The sequence below is a fragment of the Gordionus sp. m RMFG-2023 genome, chromosome 2, assembly GCF_954871325.1.
Source record: "Gordionus sp. m RMFG-2023 chromosome 2, tfGorSpeb1-WG-v2, whole genome shotgun sequence".
NCBI lineage: Eukaryota > Metazoa > Nematomorpha > Gordioida > Chordodea > Parachordodidae > Gordionus > Gordionus sp. m RMFG-2023.
The window spans coordinates 7745472-7766863 of NC_088776.1; the positions used below are offsets into that span (position 1 = coordinate 7745472).

Consider the following 21392-nt stretch of genomic DNA (forward strand, 5'->3'; position numbering starts at 1 on the left):
TAAAAACGGCTACTCAATATTTTAGCCAGAAAAATATTGCCTAAGTCTCGAGATTTCGCTAATAGTTGTCCAAACCTTTGTTCCTGCTATAAACAAAATCTTCATGCTTGCGTAATATTATTCTGGATGAAATATTGAGTTAGCCGTTTTTAAAAATCGCCTCAAAACGAGCCGTTTAACAACACTACTGCATAGAGAATCAGATAGATATTATCAGACCCTCCTTTTTCCTTTTTTGGAACGGCACATTTTTAAAGACGGGCTTTTTTGGGTACAAGTTTTTAAGGAGGGTCCTAAACTGGACTGGTTTAACACGAATTTTAGGACCGGACACATATTAACGCAATAAATTTTTTTATTCAAATAATAATTTAAATATAGGTTTTTTTAAATATATATAACATTTCGTTTTACAGAGACAAAATCTAATTCAACTTCCCCTGAAGAGTTATATATATAGAACTATTTTTTTTTTAAAAAATCGGATATTTATTAAGTTTAATTGTATAACTCGATAATTTGATTAAATAATAAACTATGAATTTTCATCAGTTTAAATTACAGCAATAAACTTAAACGCTATCTATTGGTTGCATTTTTGTAATATAAAATAGTATTAATTTTTTTATTAATCTTTCTTGATATATAAGTTATTGCTAAAACCGTAAAAAATATCAACTAAAAAATTAGACTTTTTATAATTTATGTTAAATAAAACATCATAAAAGTATCATGAATTGTGTCGATGTTTTAGCACATAAATATTAATTATTAATATCCAATAAAAGAATAATTATACATCCCTTTTGGTCCCTTTAACACGCATGGCAAAACTCTCCTCATCTTATTTTATTGGTTAAAATAAATTAAAAAATAGAATAATAATGTTATATTTAATTTTATTTTTTATAATATATTTTAAAAATAAGAAATATAGATACAAAATTAATTATATTAAAATAAAATATATTTAAAAAAAACAATTAAAAATATACATCATAATATTTTTTTATATAAATAAAGGGAACTATTGTAAATAAATTTTTTTTTACATTGATTATGGGAAATTGATGAAAAAATTATTAATCATTATAATTATAAAAAAAACTTATATAAAATTATATTAAAATGGGATATACAAAACATGTAAAAATAACATTAAAAACGGTATAAAGAGGATGAATAATATAAAGCCAGGATAAAATAGGTAAGAAGAGTCTAGGATTGCTCTTTGGCCAGTAGACTACTATAAAAGCTGTTGTAGTTCGCTTTAAGGATGGCTGTGGCAAACCTTTCTCCTAGAAAAAACCATTCTCGATTCTTCTGAGAGTTTTCTAATTTTAAGTTTTTGAAGAATGCTAGAGCGAGTTTTCCGTTGGTGGAAAGTGTGATTAAAATGATAGGAATGAAACAATGGTAATTTGAGATTTACATGTATTTGGATATTTTAAGTTGTTCCTGTGGGCAATGATGTTGAGGGTTTAGCTGGATGCCCTTTCCTCCATGGAATTTGAATGCTCGTTATATGATTGTATTACATTTTGTATGCCTGATGAAATGACCGTTGCAAGAGCGAAAATGTAAACTGTCTTCCATTCATGTCAACATATGCCATTTTTATATTACTCCAAGGGCCCTCAAAATAGGCTATTCTCGATGTATTCTATGCTGCCATGCAAGGCAAGGAGGAGACGTTTACAGCATGGGTTATGCGCATAGCCAGATTCAATAAAGAAAGCAAATATGGTGGCATACAATTTACAGCAATGAAAGAAGATGAATAACTAACGAGACCAGTTCAAGGGAACGCTAGACCATAAGAGTCAAACATTAAACATTTACCCAAGCATTTAGAAGACTATATCATGAACATCATATTCAAAATTAACATTTTGTTTTTTTTACCAATCGTTATCTCTTACATTTGACTTATGTCAAGCGGGGCTTTAAAACTTAAAAAATATAGATTATTAGATAAGACCCTTAAATCAGTACACAAGGAATTTTATTTTTCAAAACAAAATATTCTAACTAACATTTTAAATTGTAATTATACATGTTTTTTTGGAGCTCGTTATCGTAATTCCGTTTTTAAAAAATGATTTTTTTATATTTATTTAAAAAAATTTGTTTTATTTTTTTTAAATCACCTTAAATTTGAAATATGTTTCCTAAATCCACTCCATTTAACACAACCTGTTATTTGACAAAATTGAGCATATTATTTACCTCCCTGAACATCAATCCTTTTTTAAATTAAAACCAATTTTAATATTTCCAAAATCCTCTAGGCCCTTAGATTTACACCAATATACAAATGCAGCGATAGTTTCTCATGAAATCCATATCAAGGGTCTCCTCGGAAATATATTGAACATAAAATTTTTATACTCGTCCTGGTTTCAGACCACCTTTTCTAGGAAGTCAGATGGAATTGGCATCGGATCCCTGCTACAACTTTCTCTTTCAATCCCGTCTGGTTGATCAAGTTATTGTCAATAATGTATCAACTTATATAGACTCCTGACCTATCTCCTTACCTTTTGGATATTATTATAGTACTAGATCTATGAAACTCAATTAAATTATTTTAATAAATATAGTGTAAGCAAACCTTAAAGCCCTTAAAAAAATCCTGAGCTAAATAAACATAATAGGTTCAAATGAAGCACTGCCAAATATATCCAATAGAGGATCATCTAATTATTTCAATTACGGCATCGGTTGAACGTAATGGCATAAGCCCGCCCTGCCTTGTATATTTATCCCTAAATTTTTGAAAATGACACGGCATCCTCTTTTGCAAATAAAAATGCGAAGAGAATAAAAGTTCAAACTACTATTTTTTTTTACTATGCGTTACTCATATTAATGATTAAAATTCAAATATATTGTATCATATTACACCTCTTAGTTTTTGCCAAATTATCAAAGATGCCACCGAAGGTTTTTGAACTGAGCCGTCAAAATTCTTGGCACAACGCTAATCCTATATGTAAAATATGATGTTAGTTTTTCATCAATTATATTGATTTTTCTTAATTTTGACTTATCATATTTTCAATAAAAAAAGTAATTAATCAATTAATTTTGTTCGTCATGGTAAGTACTAATTAAGTATCCAATAATTAAAAAGTAATAATAAATTTTAAAAAAATATATTAAAAAGGATATTTTTTAAAATTAGTTAAAACTTTATTTTAAAGTCAATATAGTTTTTATTTCTAAATTTTTCCCGGTTAATTCTGTTCACACAATAGAATTTTGCAACTTGGAATGTAAGGGAGACCTGGATAAAGCGATTGACGGGGTAGCCTGTTAACGCGAATAACTTCTTAACCCTTGAGCGTAAAGATTTTAAATTTGGTGCGAAGATGTATTTTTATATCTAATTTCTTTACCTATGTTAATCTTTTAAAAAACTTTCTCGGTTTGACATATTTTGCCAAAAAAACTGTTTTTTCCCCAAAAATAATAAAATAAAAACCTTTTAGTATTTTTTGTCTTAACAAAATATTTTAGGACTCAGAATTTAAAAATTTAACGAAGTTTATAGCTTAACTAGAAGTTACATAATAACGATTTGTATATGTCACCCGGATAAAGTTGTTATTGGTAGTTAAAATGTTCCATCTGATTTAAGTTGTAAACAGTTAATTTTTAAATATTAACGAACGACACCATAAAAAATGATATTTTTAAATTTCACGAAAAGTCGCAAAAAGGAAGAATATTTTGAAAAGTGTCAAAATTACAATATTTTGTTCAATTAAGCAATATAGTTATGCTAAATTTATTTTTACCACTTCACCTTGGGTGGTATAGGATAAAATGGCGAAAATGACACACATCATATAATTAATCACAATTCCGAAATTATTATAGGTAAAAAGCTACACTTTTTTTTATTATTTTGATTAGAAATTTAGCTATATATAAATATACAATTTGTTTTCTTTGGCTAATGTTTCAAAAAATTTTGGTAAAAATGCAAAATACGAATCCCCCGGTCTCCTCTACGTAGTACAGATTAAATATACAAAAAAAAAGATTATATTATCTTATAAAACTAAATAAATACCATTATAAAACAAGGTATATTTAGAGCTATTTTATTAAACTCTCTTAAAATAATATAAAAAATAATATATCAATGTTGTAAAATATGTAAAACAACTTACATCAAAATATAAATTTCAAATATTTTAAAAACATAATATAAAGACCCATTATTTCATAATATAGTATATAGTATATATATATTATATTGAATTATGAATAAATATCTATCAAAAATTGCACAATATAAAAATAAATATATTATTTGTATGTGATTTAATCTAAATAACAGAGGAGATTATAGTAGCGTTGTTAAACGGCTCGTTTGAGCCGATTTTTAAAAACGGCTAACTCAATATTTTAGCAAGAAACCTAAGCCTCGATATTTCGATAATAAATGTCTAGACCTTTGTTTTTTTCTATGAGCAAAATCTTCAGGCTTGCGTAATATTTTTCTGGGTGAAATAGTGAGTTAGCCGTTTTTGAAAAATGGGTTCAAAACGAGCCGTTTAGCAACTAGATTATAGATTAATATTTATTTAAAAAATTTTTTTTGGCGATTTGTTTCTAATAATTGGGAATATGTTGCCACCTGTTAGACTTAGAATGCGTGAAATAAAAAGGGAATGACATTATTTGCGTCTCTTTCTTAATTCGGAATCATAGGCTATAAGTTGCTGTAGAAATCCAATGTTAGGATGCACTTCCCTCTTTTTGCGTATCGCGGTTAGAGCTTGGTCTATCGTCATACCTTGATATTTCATGAGGTATCCTAAAACGATTGATGTCGATCTACTCATACCCATCATGCAATTGACCAAAATCTTGCCTAAACAAACAAAATTACCATTCGATAAAAAATATATCAGAGAACCAGCAGGCCCAAACGAGCCGGGGTTTAAAAAATTGACCTATGCGACTGTGCAAGTTTTAGGTAAAAAAAATCGATATTTTAGTTTACATTGATATTATATTTAATTGTAATAAAAAATAAATTTTTTTGCCTAAATAACAAATTCTCAAAAAAAACGTGAACTTTCTAATAAATATAACCTAATTATCTGGCCAATACTACAAATATCAGATGCTATAATTAAATCAAATTTTTTTTCAAAATAAAAACATTTTTAATTAAATTACCGGTATTTACTTTTAAAATTCGAATTTATAATTATTATATATTAAAAATAAAAATTCTCTAATTTATTTATAGGTAATTTTAAAAAATAGACAGCAATTATTTGGGCAGTTTTTTTTATTAAGAACTGGGCAGTAAGAGAAAAATATATGGTAGGTTTTTAAAATTTTTGGACAGTATTTAGAATAATTTGGAAGGTTTTTAAAATTTTTGGTCAGTTATTAAATAATTTTTTAATTTTTTTTTTAATATTTATATATATATATATATGGGGAGTTTTAATTTTTATACATTAATTTTGAAAATGAATTTAATGAAACCAATTGATGAATATTGTTAAAAGATCTTCAAAAAAATTCTGAATCATAGAAATATCTAAAGGCTATTATTTTTAAGGGCAGGAGCAATAAAAAAAATAACTTTTATTTTAACTGAAATTATTCAGTATTTATTTGAAAGCTGTTAAGTCGTTAGAAAACAAATATCTTTTGATTATAGACGATCACTGGGTCATTCCATGTCAAATGAGCAAAAAAATCAAGATTTTCGGCCGACCCCTTTCAATTTTGATAAAAAGTTGTAGACTGGTTATATATGTTTCCATTAGATTATAAACCAAATTTTAGCGCATTAGCAACTATATTAACGGAGATAATCGGAGTTAAAGGTCCAAAAAACGCCTTTTTTTTCCTTTTTACTGATGTTAAATAATTAGTTTTTAATTTAAAACTAATTATGATAAATATTGAATCTAATATCAATAGCTAAGTTAATAATTGATAATTATGGCGAAAACATCAAAAATAATTTTTTTTAAAATATGGGTCATCTTATGGTCAGTTGAAAACTTGAAATTAATATTTCGAAATGTATATGATCTCCGATTTTTAATTTTTTTAAGAAATATTATCCGTTTACTATTTTTTTAATAATTTCTTTAACAATTAGCATGGCTGGATATTTATTTAAAAAAATATTGCGATTTTTATACTTTAAAAAAAATAGATGGCGCTATATATAATAGTTTTAATATGTTAAAATTCATTTTTTTTATTGATTAAAAATATTTTAATGTAAATATATCATAAAATTCGATTATATAACTTTGTAAACCTTATTCCCCTGAGATATTCGCAGGATAAAAAATTTTAATAATTTTTTAAATATTTCATTGTAAATTAAAATAATTAAAAAATCGGACTAGCACACGAACAAAAAAGCAGGATTAAAGGGGTGCAGAAAAATTATTAAGGGAAAAATCGAAAATCGCATTAATTACCAGGCCTACCCCCAACCCCCTATCCACCTCCTCCCCAGACTAAGTCATACCCATTAAGACCAAGAATGTTATGAAATTGTCATTATCTTACATTATTAAAATAACCAGAGATAAAAAAAATTTCAAAGATTTTGAAAAATTTTTTAAGCAATAAAAATAACAAAATTATAGTTCTGATGAAATAAGCCGACTCATGCCTGGAATAAAAGATTGTGTATCTGTTAAAGGCGAGAAAGAATTAGCAAAGATTTATATTAAATAATCTTAAAGAAATATTCAAGATGTTTAAGGAAGAATACCCAAGTATATCAATTGGATTCCCTAAATTTGCCGAACTTAGACCAAAAAACTGAATTTTAGTTGGATGGCACACACACTGTTTGTGTCTGCGCCATTCATCAGAATGTGAAATTAATGACAAATGTAATAGCTGAAATTACAGCAGGAGAAGATTACTGTATAAATTCTTATAACAATCTTTTGGCGCAAATTATTTATAATCCATCTCAGCCAAAATGTTATTTAACAAATTGTGATCAATGCCCTGGTATAGAATCTCTTATGGGCCAATTATACGAATTGTTTCAGAGAAATCGTATAGAATATGTCACGTTTAAACAATGGATCACGGTGGATAGAGCAAATCTTGAAACTATTATAAAATCCATTGATGGTTTCATCGAATATCTATTATAAAAAGTTCAAATTTTACTGCGTCACTCGTTTATAGCTAAACACAAAGTTTATTTTTGAAGAATTCCAAAGAAAATTTAAAAGATGAGGAATTTTTAACAATTCTAGATTATTCTGAAAATTATTCCTTCATTTTACAAGATGAAGTTCAGGGATTTCATTGGAACAATGTGCAGGCCACTATACATCCATTTGTAGCATATTATAAATCTGGAGAAGAATTAAAAAATATAAATTTTGTTATTTTGTCCGAATCATTAAGCCATAATATTAGTGCAGTCAGCCAAATTTCATTCTAAACCATAAAAAATAATATATTTTTCGGATGAAGCCGCGTCTCAATACAAGAATCGCAAAAATTTTCTGAACATATGCCTTCATAAATACGATTTTAATATTCCTGCCGAATGGCATTTCTTTGTCTCTGCTCACGGCAAAAATGCATGTGACGGTATCGGAGGAACTGTCAAAAGATTAGTTGCCAGAGCTAGTCTTCAAAGGCCAAATAAAAATCAAATCCTAACCATTAGAATTATATAATTATGCTAAAGAAAATATTAATATTCAATTTGAATATGTATCCAATCAAGAATATATCGAAGAGGAATTAGCGTTTCGTAAAAGATTTAATTCTGCACTGCCCATACATGGGACCCAAAAAATTCACGGGATTATTCCCATTGATCAAAATAAACTAAAAACCAAAATATATTCTAATTCCAAAAAATATAATATAAAACAAGTTCCGTTTTTAAATGAGAAAATTATATTTTAAAATATTAATGAATATATAACATGTGTATATGATGATAAATGGTGGTTAGGATATATAATCGATAAAAGTTATACAAATGAAGAAGTAAAAATCCGATTTTTACACCCTTGTGGACCTTCAGCCTCATTTAAATTTCCTCTGAAAGATAATATTTTAGTGTTGCCTAAATCTCATATTCTCTCGCTGGTCAATCCTTCTACTCCCACCAGTCGAACATATATATTATCTCCTGAAGAATCTCACAAGCTAGCCAGGCTTTGTATTCCTTTAGATGAAGTAAGATTTAATTAATTTATAAACTCTCTTAATTAGGCAAAATTTGTGAAGATTTTAAAAATTTATGATCTGAATTACAAATAATATATATAATGCACATTGTAATCGATTTAGTATGATATATATACATTAAAATATATTTAATCAATAAAAAAATAAATTTTAACATATTAAAACTATTATATATAGCGCCATCTATTTTTTCTAAAGTATAATATTCCCAATATTTTTTTAAATAAATACCCAGCCATACTGATTGTCGAATAAATTATTAAAAAAATAGTAAACGGATAATAATTCTTAAAAAAATTAAAAATCGGAGATCATATACATTTCGAAATATTAATTTCAAGTTTTCAACTGACCATAAGATGACCCATATTTTATCAAAAATTAATTTTGATGTTTTCGCCATAATCATCAATTATTAACTTGGCTATTGATATTAGATTCAATATTTGATCATATTTAGTTTTAAATTAAAAACTAATTATTTAACATCAGTAAAAAGCAAAAAAAGACGTTTTTTGGACCTTTAACCCCGAATATCTCCGCTAATATAGTTTCTAATGGGCTAAAATTTTGTTTATAATCTAATGGGAACATATATAACCAGCCTATGAATTTTTATCGAAATCGAAAGGGGTCGGCCGAAAAGTGATTGATTTGACATGGAATGACCCCACTATGAACGAGGTCTTAAGGCCATAATAAAGCGTTCGAGCCCAATGTCAAAAGACAGGCAGGTAAAAAAACCGAGATTTACAAAATACCGCTTCGTGGATATTTTCAGCGCTTTGCAACGTCAAAAAATATATAGCCTGCTTACAAGTCGAATTAATTCTGAACAAATTCGGCATTTCAAAGGTAATATGGATTCCACGTGAAATCATTCAAATCACCCTGTGTTTTGGATAACCTTTTTTTTAAAAATAAATGAAACTTGGTATCAACAGTGAATATGAATAGTCGATGATGCACCATACTTTTAACACAGTTAAAAGGTGCCAAGACTTGAAATCGCGAAAATTTACTAAAACATTATATTATATATTTTTTAATGTTCTATATCTAACTCCTTCCTAATTTTTATGCATAAAAAACCTTTCATGAAATCGAACTGGGACAGGGACAGCCTATTTTGGTTTGTTTTAAGTGTTGGGTGGCATTGTATTTTTCTCTTATTTTTCATTTTTTTTTCACCTGAGGCTGTTTAGTCGAAGCTATATAACCGGTTAAACAGCCAACTGTTTGCAAATAAGTCGAACCAAGACACAACCTTCAACTTGTTTTTTTTTTTAAAAAATTTCCCATTTTTGTAAATTTTCAAATTATTTTTGTTAATATTACAACTATTTCATCCTAATTAATCCATTAAAAACCGTGTAGTTTTCAATACTATTTTTAAATTTTAATTTATAGGTATTAAACATTTCGTAACAAAAAAATATTAATTTCTCAAAAATTTTATTGCTTTGTTTTTTTATACCGGAAATAACATTTCCATTTAAGATTTTATATTATATAAATAAAAAATTAAGGAGATTTTAAATGGCTACAAGGTTAATATATAATTTGTGGTTAGCATCAATAGTAATAGAAAATAATTTGAGATTTAAGGAAAGCATGATAGCATAACATAATTTTGGACTTTAGGCCGATATCTCAAAATCTATTTGAGCTAGCTCTTTCTCTCTTTCTAATCCATTATATAACCATCGCACCGAGTAGTGTTGTTAAACGGCTCGATTTGAGCCGACTTTAAAAAACGGCTGAATTACTATTTTATCCACAAAATTACTACGCAAGCCTGAAGATTATGCTTATAGATGACACAAAGGTTTGGACATCTATTAGAGAAATCTCGAGGCTTAGGCAAAAATTTTTCAATGAGTTAGCCGTTTTTAAAAATCGGCTCAAGAGCCGTTTAATAATACTAATACCAAGTTCTATTTACTATTAAAAACGATTGTATTGGTTGTTATTATTGAATTCCCGTAATAGGTATACAAGTTAGCGGCATTATGTTTTTTTCAACTTTAAATCATTTTTTAAGCGCGCTTTTTTAAATTTAAAAATATGATTTTATCGGGAAATGATCATGTTTGGAATACCTACCCTATGAATTTCAGATAATTTAGCCAAGAACTTTTGAACAACAAAATTTATATAGATGTATAATTTATAAATGACTCAAAAGTCGGAGTTGTTAACGCTCCTTTTTAAAAGTAGCTAGCTCCCGCTCCAAGTAATGGAATGCCACTCTAAATCATTGCAGAGTTCCGGTGAACTAGTAGATATTTTTACACCAGAATTATATTTTCTTAAAAAAATTAATCAATTTGTATTTTAGTTCCATATTTTGTGCATTTTATATTCATTCCCAATTTAATTTGAATGCAGAATGGATAATAACCGCAATTATATTTTTGTTCATTATAAACATTTGAAAATTTTAAGCGGTATTAATATACAGCTTATAAGAGACTCTACAAAAGGTTGGCAAAACTCTAAATCTGCGAAGTCATTTATTTTTTGAAGTAGGAAGTTTAGAAATTGTTGGAGTTAAGAAACCCATATCCATATGAAGCTCCCCTTCAAGAATTTTTAGATTTATTTATTTCAATAAGATAACGATTATATTAATATTTACTTAGCTATACTCTCTAATAAATTTACATTCTTGCGTTATAACGTAAAAGTCCATTGTTATCACATAGTCATCAAGATCATTTTGTTTTTCATTTAATATTTTATCTAGCAAAATCATAGATTCAAAATACGATTTCCATCTAATGGAATTTGGGCATATCAGATATCTACCGAATTTTTTGATAATATTATCTGCCATAATAGTAGACATATTTTATTTATTCCATAAGGATTGACACTTTTGTAAGGAACTTTGAGATATTATTTTAAAGTTTCTATCAGCCAAAACTTTCTCTGCATCAACTGTGGCCACCAAATTGATATTGTGGCAGGCACATCGTGATAAAGTCTTCTGAGAAAAAACAGTCACTATTAAATTTTAGTCAAATTATGAACCTCCAAAAACTGAAGGAGATAATGCATAATTGATTATGTCATTGAGACACTAGTTCAATTATCAACTGTAGACAATCCTATCTTTGTGGTAAAAACATTTTCACCCATAGAAGGTGATGTGCCGCCAAACACTAACAGCAAAGATTTGTTTGCGTTATGATAAAATGATGGATGATATTATAGAAACGTTTTCTGAAGTATCTTATGTGTGTACCATAGGGAGTGGATATAAAAGGTTAGTGCCTATCTTTATAAAAGTGTTTGATTAATTTAACTTTTTTATAAAGGTCTTTCTTGGGTGTAACAGCTCATTGGATTGAATCTGCAGATTTAGCCTTAAAACGTGTTCAAGCACACTTTAGATGATCTCGCCAAGATTATTATTTATATACATAAAATTTCATTAATGATAATGGTAGAAACTTTGTGAAGGCGTTAAGGTAATCTTAATTATTTATTTTAAAATAATATTTAACTTTCCTTTTATTTTATTTTAGAATGTTTGAGGATAAAAGTTCTGAGAATATGAAGATTTCCAATTTGTGGATGGTCTTGATAACAGGACCGAAAGCTATAATTATCTACCACAAAATTCACGATGTGCTTGCCACAATATCAATCTATGGTCTTGATAGAAAAAATATTAGAGGAACAAAAGGACCTCGATGAGTTATGAGATAACCATGGTCTTATATGTTTTAACTCAAGAACGTAAATTTATTGAAGAATATAGCCAAGTAAATATTAATATAATCGTTATCTTAGTGAAATAAATAAATTTAAGTTTATGGAGTCTTTGAAAAAAGCTCTAAAATTTCCTAACTCCAACCATTTCTAAACTTATTTCAAAATTAAACGACTTAGCAGATTTAGAGTTTTGCCAACCTCTTATGTCTATAAAGGTTTATAATAAAAAAATAAATTGTATCTATTTAAATAACTTCATTGCAGATTTCTAAATGTTTATAATGATGAAAATATCATTGCAGCTATTATCTATCCAGCATTCAAATTAAATTGGGAATGGATAAAAATTTACAAAATATGGAACTAAAATACAAATTGATTAATTTTTTAAGAAAACAAATACCTGATGCAAAAATAGCTAATAGTTTACGGGATGCCTGCAATGATTTGGAAGATTTTTTTTGGATTCTATGAAATTGATCATCTATATTGGACAAATATTTTTTAAATAATGATACCAAAATTATTATTCTTGATAAATTCCCTGAATAATATCTTTATAAAATACAATACTCCGCTTCCCTCTAGTGCTCCTGTGGAGCGCCTATTTAGTATTGCAAAACAGGTCTTAAGGAAGAGGCGTGGATGTTTGTTAGATTCTAATTTAGAAAAATTTATTAATTTTTAAAGCTAATAAAAGATTATAAATATTTTGATATATCATTTAATATAAATAAAATTTGTTTCGTGTACTTTCTAAAAAAAATAAAAATCAAAGGAGCGGCTATGGAGTGGCACTCCATTGTTTGGAGCGGGAGCTAGCTCCTTTTGAAAATTTAGTAGCGGGAGATAGCTACTTTTAAAAAGGAGCGTAAACAACTCTGATTTTATTAGATGAAAAACCAATATAAAACTCGGCTCAACATTTAGTATTGCATAAATTTAAATAAAATATAATTTCATTTTTATTGAATTCTAATTTAACAAATAAATAGATTTATTAATATTTAAAAAAAAAAATTTATTTTATACATTAAATTTAAAAGAGCGGTCGAGCGGCGCTCCCCTATTCCAACCCTAAAAGAACTAGCTACAACTCCTGATTCTTAAAAGGAGTTGCGTTCTAGGTGTTTTTGAAGAAGTGTAATTGTAAAATTATCTGGAATTTATAAGATAGGTATTAAAAACACTGTTTCAATAAATTTCTACTAAAATCAGATTTTTAAAAACTACCTTGTATAATATATCTAACCAATAATATTTTATTTATAGTTTTAATTTCATTTGTTTTTATAATTGACTACCCAATCGCTAGAATGTTCCAGTATATGGCTTTAACCCGGTAAAAAAATATAGGGTGGAATTATATTTCAGGAGGAATAAAAAAAATGGAAAGCCTCGCGATTGTACCTTTGCTTTGAAGGGCGGAGTCGATAAATTTTGATCCTCTCTCTAGGAAATTAACGAGGGGAAAATTCCATGTATCATCGATTTGCAATCCCATGTAAGTTATGCCCACGTCGTCGTAGAAAACTTGACTGGTATTGACGCAGCCTAAATATTGATGAACGGGAGACGGCTCAGCGCAATTCAAAACGTAGCTGACGCTTAATTTGCACAATTCTTTTTTATTTTTAGCAATCGAGCTGAAAATTTAAAAAAATAGAAAAAAAAAATAATATTTAATAAATTAGCAAATTTGCCCATTCGATACAATGGGTAATGATATATGACGTTAGACCACTTGCTAAACAAAGACCTTTAAATTTGACGAAATCACGTGGTAGTCCGATATACTATATATTATTCCCCCATCCCAAAAGGACGGAACCATCGAGTTGACTTAAGAAAAAAAACATGGCCCTTGATGGATTTGAACCCAGAACCATTGGTTTTCTCATCATGAAATGTTTTTTGTATATAATGATATTATAACACTATCTAATATTTATGAAACACGTAAAAATTAAAAAAATAAACCTATATAACGAAATATAACGGGGAATAGATATCTTAGGTAAAGAAGCAAATATCTAATTTATAGTGTCGTTCAATTGTCTTATAAATTTTGAGAAAGTAACATTGAAAAGATGGGTTCAAATTTGTTTAGTGATGAATAAAATGATTATTCTTAGATAAAAATAAATAGTAGTGGAATAGAAATCTGGAAAAAAAGCTTATTGAGGAGTACTTATTTTAATCCAAAGGCCCTTCCTTGAAGTGAAAAATATTCAGATAACTGATAAAATATAAAAAAAAATCATCGAGTCAAAGCTTTCTAATCCCCTTTAAAGAGGATGACGCTGAGCTTCCCCCCCCTTTCCAAGACAAAAATATAAATTGATTGGATCATAATTTTAAAAGTAAGTGTTTGAAACAAAAAAATTAAACATAACTATTTAATTTGTCCTAATCTATTAGAACATAACCCCCCCCCCGCCCATATTGGAAGGCATTTAAAACAACTATAGCTTAAGGAACCACAACCCAATTCCTAACATGATCGGCACGTGCCATATAAATCGATAGAAAAATTAATTGCCCGTTTCTAGCGATCAATCAATACTCTTATTTTTTTTCTTTCAAAAATTAATAATATTTGAATTGTGTTCGGTTTATACTTTAAAGAATGCCGTTTAAAAGAAGAACACGATAATATTAATAAAAAGTAATAAAATCAAATGTAAGTTTTTACTTTTTTTACATATAAAGTAGTACAACACAATAGGTAAGGTACATGCATACTAATTAATTATAAACAATAAAAACACATTTCTATACCAAAATAATAAAGAAAACTAATTGTTTTTCATCTCGACAAATATCTAATAAAACAAAATTTGAAAAAGAACAGGATTGAAAATAATTTTCCTTAAAAAATAATAATGATATTGAAGAGGAAATGAATACGATATTACAACAGAACTACGAGGAGATAAGGGAAGGAAGAAGAAAGGGGAGTATAAATAATTAATTTAATCAATTAATATTATGAGATAAAATTTAAAAAAAAATGCAAATTTTAATTATACCATATTATATATATAAAGCAATCTTTGTTATTTGATTCGATTTCGTTGGCAACAATGGTTAAAAAGATGATAGATACATTTTTAATGAAATTATTTTGATTTTTTTTACGACCAGTATTTCTGAGATTAGAGAAAAATTCGACGTAATTTACCAGCGGAAAGTGGTCGCATTTCGCCAAATTGGATCATAAAATAATCAACGAAATGGCGACTGATAAATTTTTATTTACACTTAGAATTAGATTTATCTGTAGAATTAATATTAAATTTGTTTATATTCCTTGCTAAAATTTAAATGCCATCTTATTTTTAAAAAAAATTAGACAATGAATTGTAATGAAAATAAACACATTTATTAAAATACGTTAGTAACATAATTTCCTTAAAACAAGACCAATAAAAAGGATGGCAGCTTCGATATAAGTAACGGTCGATACTTTCAATTTAGGTTAGTATCGGCCAGAGTGGCATCTTTGTAACTGTGCTATGGATTAAAGGAAAGCGATATAATCCAGAGAAAAACGGGAATATAAAAAAATTTGTATGCAATATTAAAATATAAATTTTGAGTTTATAAATTATTTAATCAAAATGTGTTTCGAATATAAAAGGGATTTTTTTTGTCAATCTAAAAATCCTTTTTTAAAAGAAAAAATATATAGACAAACTAAAACACGGAATTAATTTAATGTTATATAAGTTTTTTGTTTAATGGACAAAACATATAACTTCCCAGTTTAATGTAAATTTTAATTTCGTAATATTGTGTTCATTGTAATTTTTAAAACTTTTGGAAAATCATAAGGATCGGAACAAACTGTTACGTGATTGGTTATAAACTTAAATGTTTTCCACTAAATTTATTTATTGACTCGAAAATCGAATATCGAAACATTTTGAAAATCTTAAGGTTCGGACCAAACTGTTTCGCGATTGGATATAAATTTAAATGTTTTCCACTAAATTTATTTATTGGCTCGAAAATCGAATCATTTAATTTAAAGAGACTTAAATGGACAACAGGGTAAGGACCTAATATTAACGTAGGATATTAAATGCATACTCACCTCCGATATGCCGGTTAAAAATCGGCAGTGGTATAATGTTAAATTTTGCTCTTATCAATTTCTTATGGATTTTCATCTTTTTTTTCTAAAAAATATCTTCCCATCTTCGAGATATTTTATGAACATGGTTTGATGAGCATAATAACCGCTCTATTGGGTATAACAATTTTTTAAGAGTGATTTTCTACAACTGGGAAAGGCTTCATTTTAGTGTGGTAAAAAAAAATATGATCGGATCAAATCTAGTTAGTGTTCAAGAAAGAGGCCACAGGATGATGGTTTGACGTGAATTAAAAATGTCAGAAAAGAATTCTAGGAACTCTGGGCATAGCAAGGAAGTTGGCTGAGCCATTATTATTTTTTTTAAAAAAAAAGCTCTTATAGAAAAATAATAAATGATAGATTTTCTGAGCTGACAGATTGGCACGTCGTTCATTTGGGTGGCTCTGATGGCAACGGATTTTTACAACGTCGGTTCAGGTTCGGATTGGCAAAAAAAAAGAATTTGTTTTAAATAACTAAATCATTAATTAGATTTTCAAATCTTTTTCTGGTTAAAATCTCTGTTGAATTTAGACATATCACCAAGGATCCGAATCGTCACGAATATAAGTTAAATTCAGGCTCTGATGAAAACATCGGTTAGAAAGAAAGAAAGAAAGAAAGAAAGAAAGAAAGAAAGAAAGAAAGAAAGAAAGAAAGAAAGAAAGAAAGAAAGAAAGAAAGAAAGAAAGAAAGAAAGAAAGAAAGAAAAGAAAGACATAAGAAATAATAATATCGGTTCGATTTGAACCATTAAAAACCGGTTAGAACCTACTAGCAAACAAAATTTTTAAAATTAAGTATAGATATAGCACTAAAAATTATATATAAAGTCTACCAACATTTCTTTCATCGCATATACAAATTAAACTCTAAACCAGGGGCGTGGAAACCGAACGTTTCGGGGACGGAAATTAAGGCACATTACGAAACGCGAACGAAACGGTGATTTCCCGAACAGTTCTGACACGTTCCAAAATTTATTTATGATTATGCGTAATTGTAAAATTGTTAAAATATTATTTACAATGGCTCGTTCATAAATATTCGTTTTTATTTATTTTCTAATTCCAATCCTGTTATTGCGTTGTTGAAAGGTAATTTTCGACACTCAAATTTATATTAACCATATACTCATAAATGTAAAAAGGTAATGATAATTAAAATAGATTGAATAAAAATTGTGTTAGGCTTAATTAGGCATATGTTCAAACTGTACTTTATTTAACGCAACGTTGTTTACAAAATCAAGCCAAAAAAATAAGTATAATAATATATCAATAATATAATAAAATTTAAAAAACATATGTTGCGACGAATATTCCAAAAATTAATAACGTTATGAAGAATTAACTGTGATTTTGATAGCGTTAAATAACGCTACGCTTTAATATAATGAAATAGAAACAAAATTATAAGGTTTTCGGAACGTTCCGAAACGTGGAATGGGACATGAACGTTTCTTTTTTGATCGGAAGGCAATTGGAAAGAAACGCGAAATGAGTTGAGAATTCCTTTAAACGCCAAATAACTAAATACATAAAATGGTAACTGAATATTTACCAAATAATTGAATTATAATAACCTTTAAAACAGTCGAAATATCAAAATGTTAAAACCGATTCATATACATTTTTTTCAGAGGTTCGGGTGACAAAATTTTTTCAGATTCAGGTTTGGTTTAGTTTCAGTATATAATAATGGTCAATACCGATTTTGGTTGGACCCTTGCATAGCATCAGGATTTTAAAAAATCAGTGAAAGTTTTAGTTGATTCAGATAAAATTTTTTTTATAAGTTTAGGCTTTAGGTTAGATTCATAAATATAACAATATCAGCTTGGTTCGAACTTTGAAAAACACCGTTTTGCTTATACACTTAATTATAATGATTAGTGTCAAAAACGATTGGGTTTATGAGTGGTCTGGATCCCTGATTTGTAGTGCTGTAAATATTACTTCAAAAAAGAAACACGATACTAGTTACGTCTGAAAAAGGTACGCGTTACCGTTACTCTCTAAAAAAATGAAAGTGCGTTACTGGTTATGTAACGTTATACAAAAAATTTTTTGTTCCCCCTATATATATAATATAAAAATAGAATTATACAAAAAATAATATATAATAAGATATCTCTTTATAATAATTTTTTATTAATTTTTAAAATTTTGATCAGATAAACAATAGTACTTAGTGCTCAACATAACTTTCACCATGCTAAACCAGGTTATATTGAAAATTTCTTTTAAATGATATTGATTTTGAAATTAATGCTTAGATCATCTTCATTCAGTTCCTCATTCAATTTGTTTAAATCTTTATTAGAAAATAATCTGTAAGTGTATTGTTTTTTAAAGGAATAAAGTCTAGTAAATAAGTTTGAGCTCTGACATCTAATTACTGATAGCCTTTATATTTGTCATGCAAAATTGTATTTATAAGTGGCTCACAAATTGAAATTATTTAAAGACTTAAATATTATAAAAGTTATTGCGGGAGTGTGATTTCCCAAATACTTCTTTCTTCTCTCTCTAAAATCAGAATAGCCATAAGTACAGGTTCCATAACCTATTTAATCATATGTATAGTCATCATCTATGGAAACTTGTCATTATCTAAAAATCTCTGTAATTTGGATTTATCACAAGGTTCATCAAATTTGTGGCCATTAATAAGACAATTATTTTCACGGAGTTATAGAAATTGTCCATCTTGCTTATAATCAGTTTAATAGATACCTTATTTTTTCCATAAAAATGGCTGCACAGTTTAGAGGATGCCCATATTTATTCCATAATTGAGGTTAAAATATTTGAGTTGGGAAACAATTCATTGTACCTTAGTTTTCGTTATTGGTGAAAAACAATGTTTCATATTGGAGTCAAGGCAGGCCTAACTCATCTTCATCAGAAAAAAAATGTACAAATGCCAGAATATTCTTTATAAAATAAATTATAATATTAAAGATTAAGAATATAACTTAACATAAACTTATTGATGCAATATAAATTAGATTCAATCTTGAATGAAAATTTATAGTAAAAATGAAGAAATTTGATATGATATGAATTAAAAATCTCAGTTTAAATTATAAATGTAATTTTATATTCTGTGATCAGTCCCACACAAGTCGCATGGGAGAGTGATGTGGGGAATGCTGGTACTGCAAGAAGAGGAAGTATTTTACAATATAATATAAAATATTGTCCCATAAAATTTTTCAAAATAGTTAACAAAATTATGTAAATATATTTTTCCTTAAGTATCATTGGCAAGGAATCAAGAGACCTACATGTCCTCTGTGATCAGTCTTGCACAAGATGCTGGGGAGAGCAATGTGGGGAATGCTGGTATTTTGTTGGAGGAAGATCAAGATACTGTACCTCCAGTGATAGACTTCCCTATAAATTTACCTTTTAGATGAAAATTTTATATGAAGAAGATGTAGTCGATATCTCCATTGCAGCTGTTTTATATTATATTGTAAAATACTTCCTCTTCTTGCAGTACCAAATTTATTAGTAACTATTTTAAAAAAATAAGAAGCCAATTAAGTGGTTTCCTTTAATTTTGCTTAAAATGTAAGATTATAAATTATCATCATATTTGGTAAAATCAAGTGAGATAAAGCTAAAATAAATATGATGCCAATTAAATACATGATGAATGTATAATGATAGACAATTTGGTTACTTATATTAATTCAAATCAAAATAATTATACCAATCCCAATTTTTAATCTTTAATATAATGAAAGATAATAACAAGTCAAAATAAACTATACATTACAAAATAAAAAGTGACGAATAGGTATTATTACAAATTTCTTAACAGCATCAAAGAGATTTCAAAACACAATATTGATGAATATTAAAAAGAAAGAAAATTAGAGTATGAATTCTATTTATTAGCAATAATGGGTAAGTTACACAGGACAGAGAATAATTTATGTGAAATATATTCCATCCACAGAAAATAAGATTTATTAATCTTGTTATATATAAATAAAAATTGACAATCAGGATAATTTTAAACTTTTTGTTCTTATATTCCACTATAATAATTATAAAATAATTGAAACTGTTCAGAAATTTATATATTGGCACCCTATATAAATGTAATTTTAAGCCCAAGCTGAACCTTCAAAAAATGTAATATTTTAACCTTAACCAAATATGTATAACTTTAACTTCCTAGAACCTTAATCAAATTTGAATATTAAAAGATCGGATATACAAAAGAGCATTAATACAGTACTTATACATTTTTGTTAAAAATACTTATATAAGTTAAGATATCAAATGTGTATAAATAAATCTGCATAAAGAATGTGCAATAATCACTTAATGAATTAACAATTACTTACTAGTTTCCAATATAGATATTTGGAAAAACTTCATTATAATCATCTCCGCAGAAGCGTTCAGAAAAATAATTTTTGATATGAGCATTGTAACTGGGTTTAATATGAGTTAATATTTTATTTAATGATTCAAGCGTACAAGGAGAATGAGAGGTAATTTTAGTAGGATGAGAGGAATGCTGCGATGAATGTTTTTTATGACATTTTAAAATGTCCATAAATTTTTTAATGAAATAATTTTTTAGAGCAAGCGTTTTAATAAAATTAAAAACACTATTGAATTTGAATTTAAAGTGACGGATATCTGACGTTAAAATCATTAAGATCAAAGTTGAGCAAAAATCAATATACATTTGATTTGACCATAATCAGCTCAATATAGTAAAACTTGGGCAGACAGAAAACGATACTTATACGTATACTTTTGAAATTTGGAATAATTGAAATAAGAATTGAAAAATTAATGGATAATTAATTTGAAATCATTTTCAAAAAATAATATTCATAATAATATCAATCTCTACATATATATAGTATTTTAAAGTAAAGTAATTAAAAGTATTTGAATAATGTAATTAAGATAAGGAAAATAAAAGTATTAGCCTTTAAAAACTAATGTTTTCTTTAAACAAATTAATTGAAACAATATTTTTTGTCGGACAAGTCAATTTAAATAATATATTAGTAAAATACTAAGTATTTTGTTTTCAACAATATCTAAGATACTTTATTTTAAAAAAATATTTGTCTTTTTTATTTTATCGACAAAATATACTTTTACAGTTACCTTTACATAGCTTTGTTTAAAAAATTTAATATTCCCTTCCCTATTAACATTTTTTTCATAGGATTTTTCTTATAATTTTGATGTTACAACTGAGATATTAAATTTATGATTTAGCAACATTTCATATAATAATGTAAATATGCCTA

General features: G+C 27.3%; 1 protein-coding gene across 1 annotated transcript; it reads right to left on the reverse strand.

Annotated features, from left to right (window-relative positions):
* Positions 1–4207: 4207 nt before the first annotated feature.
* Positions 4208–20714, reverse strand: LOC135923787 (dual specificity protein phosphatase 3-like). The gene is made up of 3 exons (XM_065458728.1): positions 20463–20714; positions 13366–13601; positions 4208–4888 (listed from the first exon to the last, which is right to left on the reverse strand). The coding sequence occupies exons 1-3, from the start codon at positions 20675–20677 to the stop codon at positions 4692–4694; spliced, it is 648 nt and encodes a 215-aa protein (XP_065314800.1). The 5' UTR covers positions 20678–20714; the 3' UTR covers positions 4208–4691.
* Between the last annotated feature and the right edge of the window lie 678 nt (positions 20715–21392).

Coding starts and splice junctions, on each gene's coding strand:
- LOC135923787 (XM_065458728.1), bottom strand. CDS start 20,677: ATGGACATTTTAAAATGTCATAAAAAACATTCATCGCAGCATTCCTCT. Junction 13,602..20,462: donor AATATCTATATTGGAAACTA/GTAAGTAATTGT, acceptor TTAAATTTTCAG/CTCGATTGCTAAAAATAAAA. Junction 4,889..13,365: donor CTCCGCCCTTCAAAGCAAAG/GTACAATCGCGA, acceptor TTGTTTGTTTAG/GCAAGATTTTGGTCAATTGC.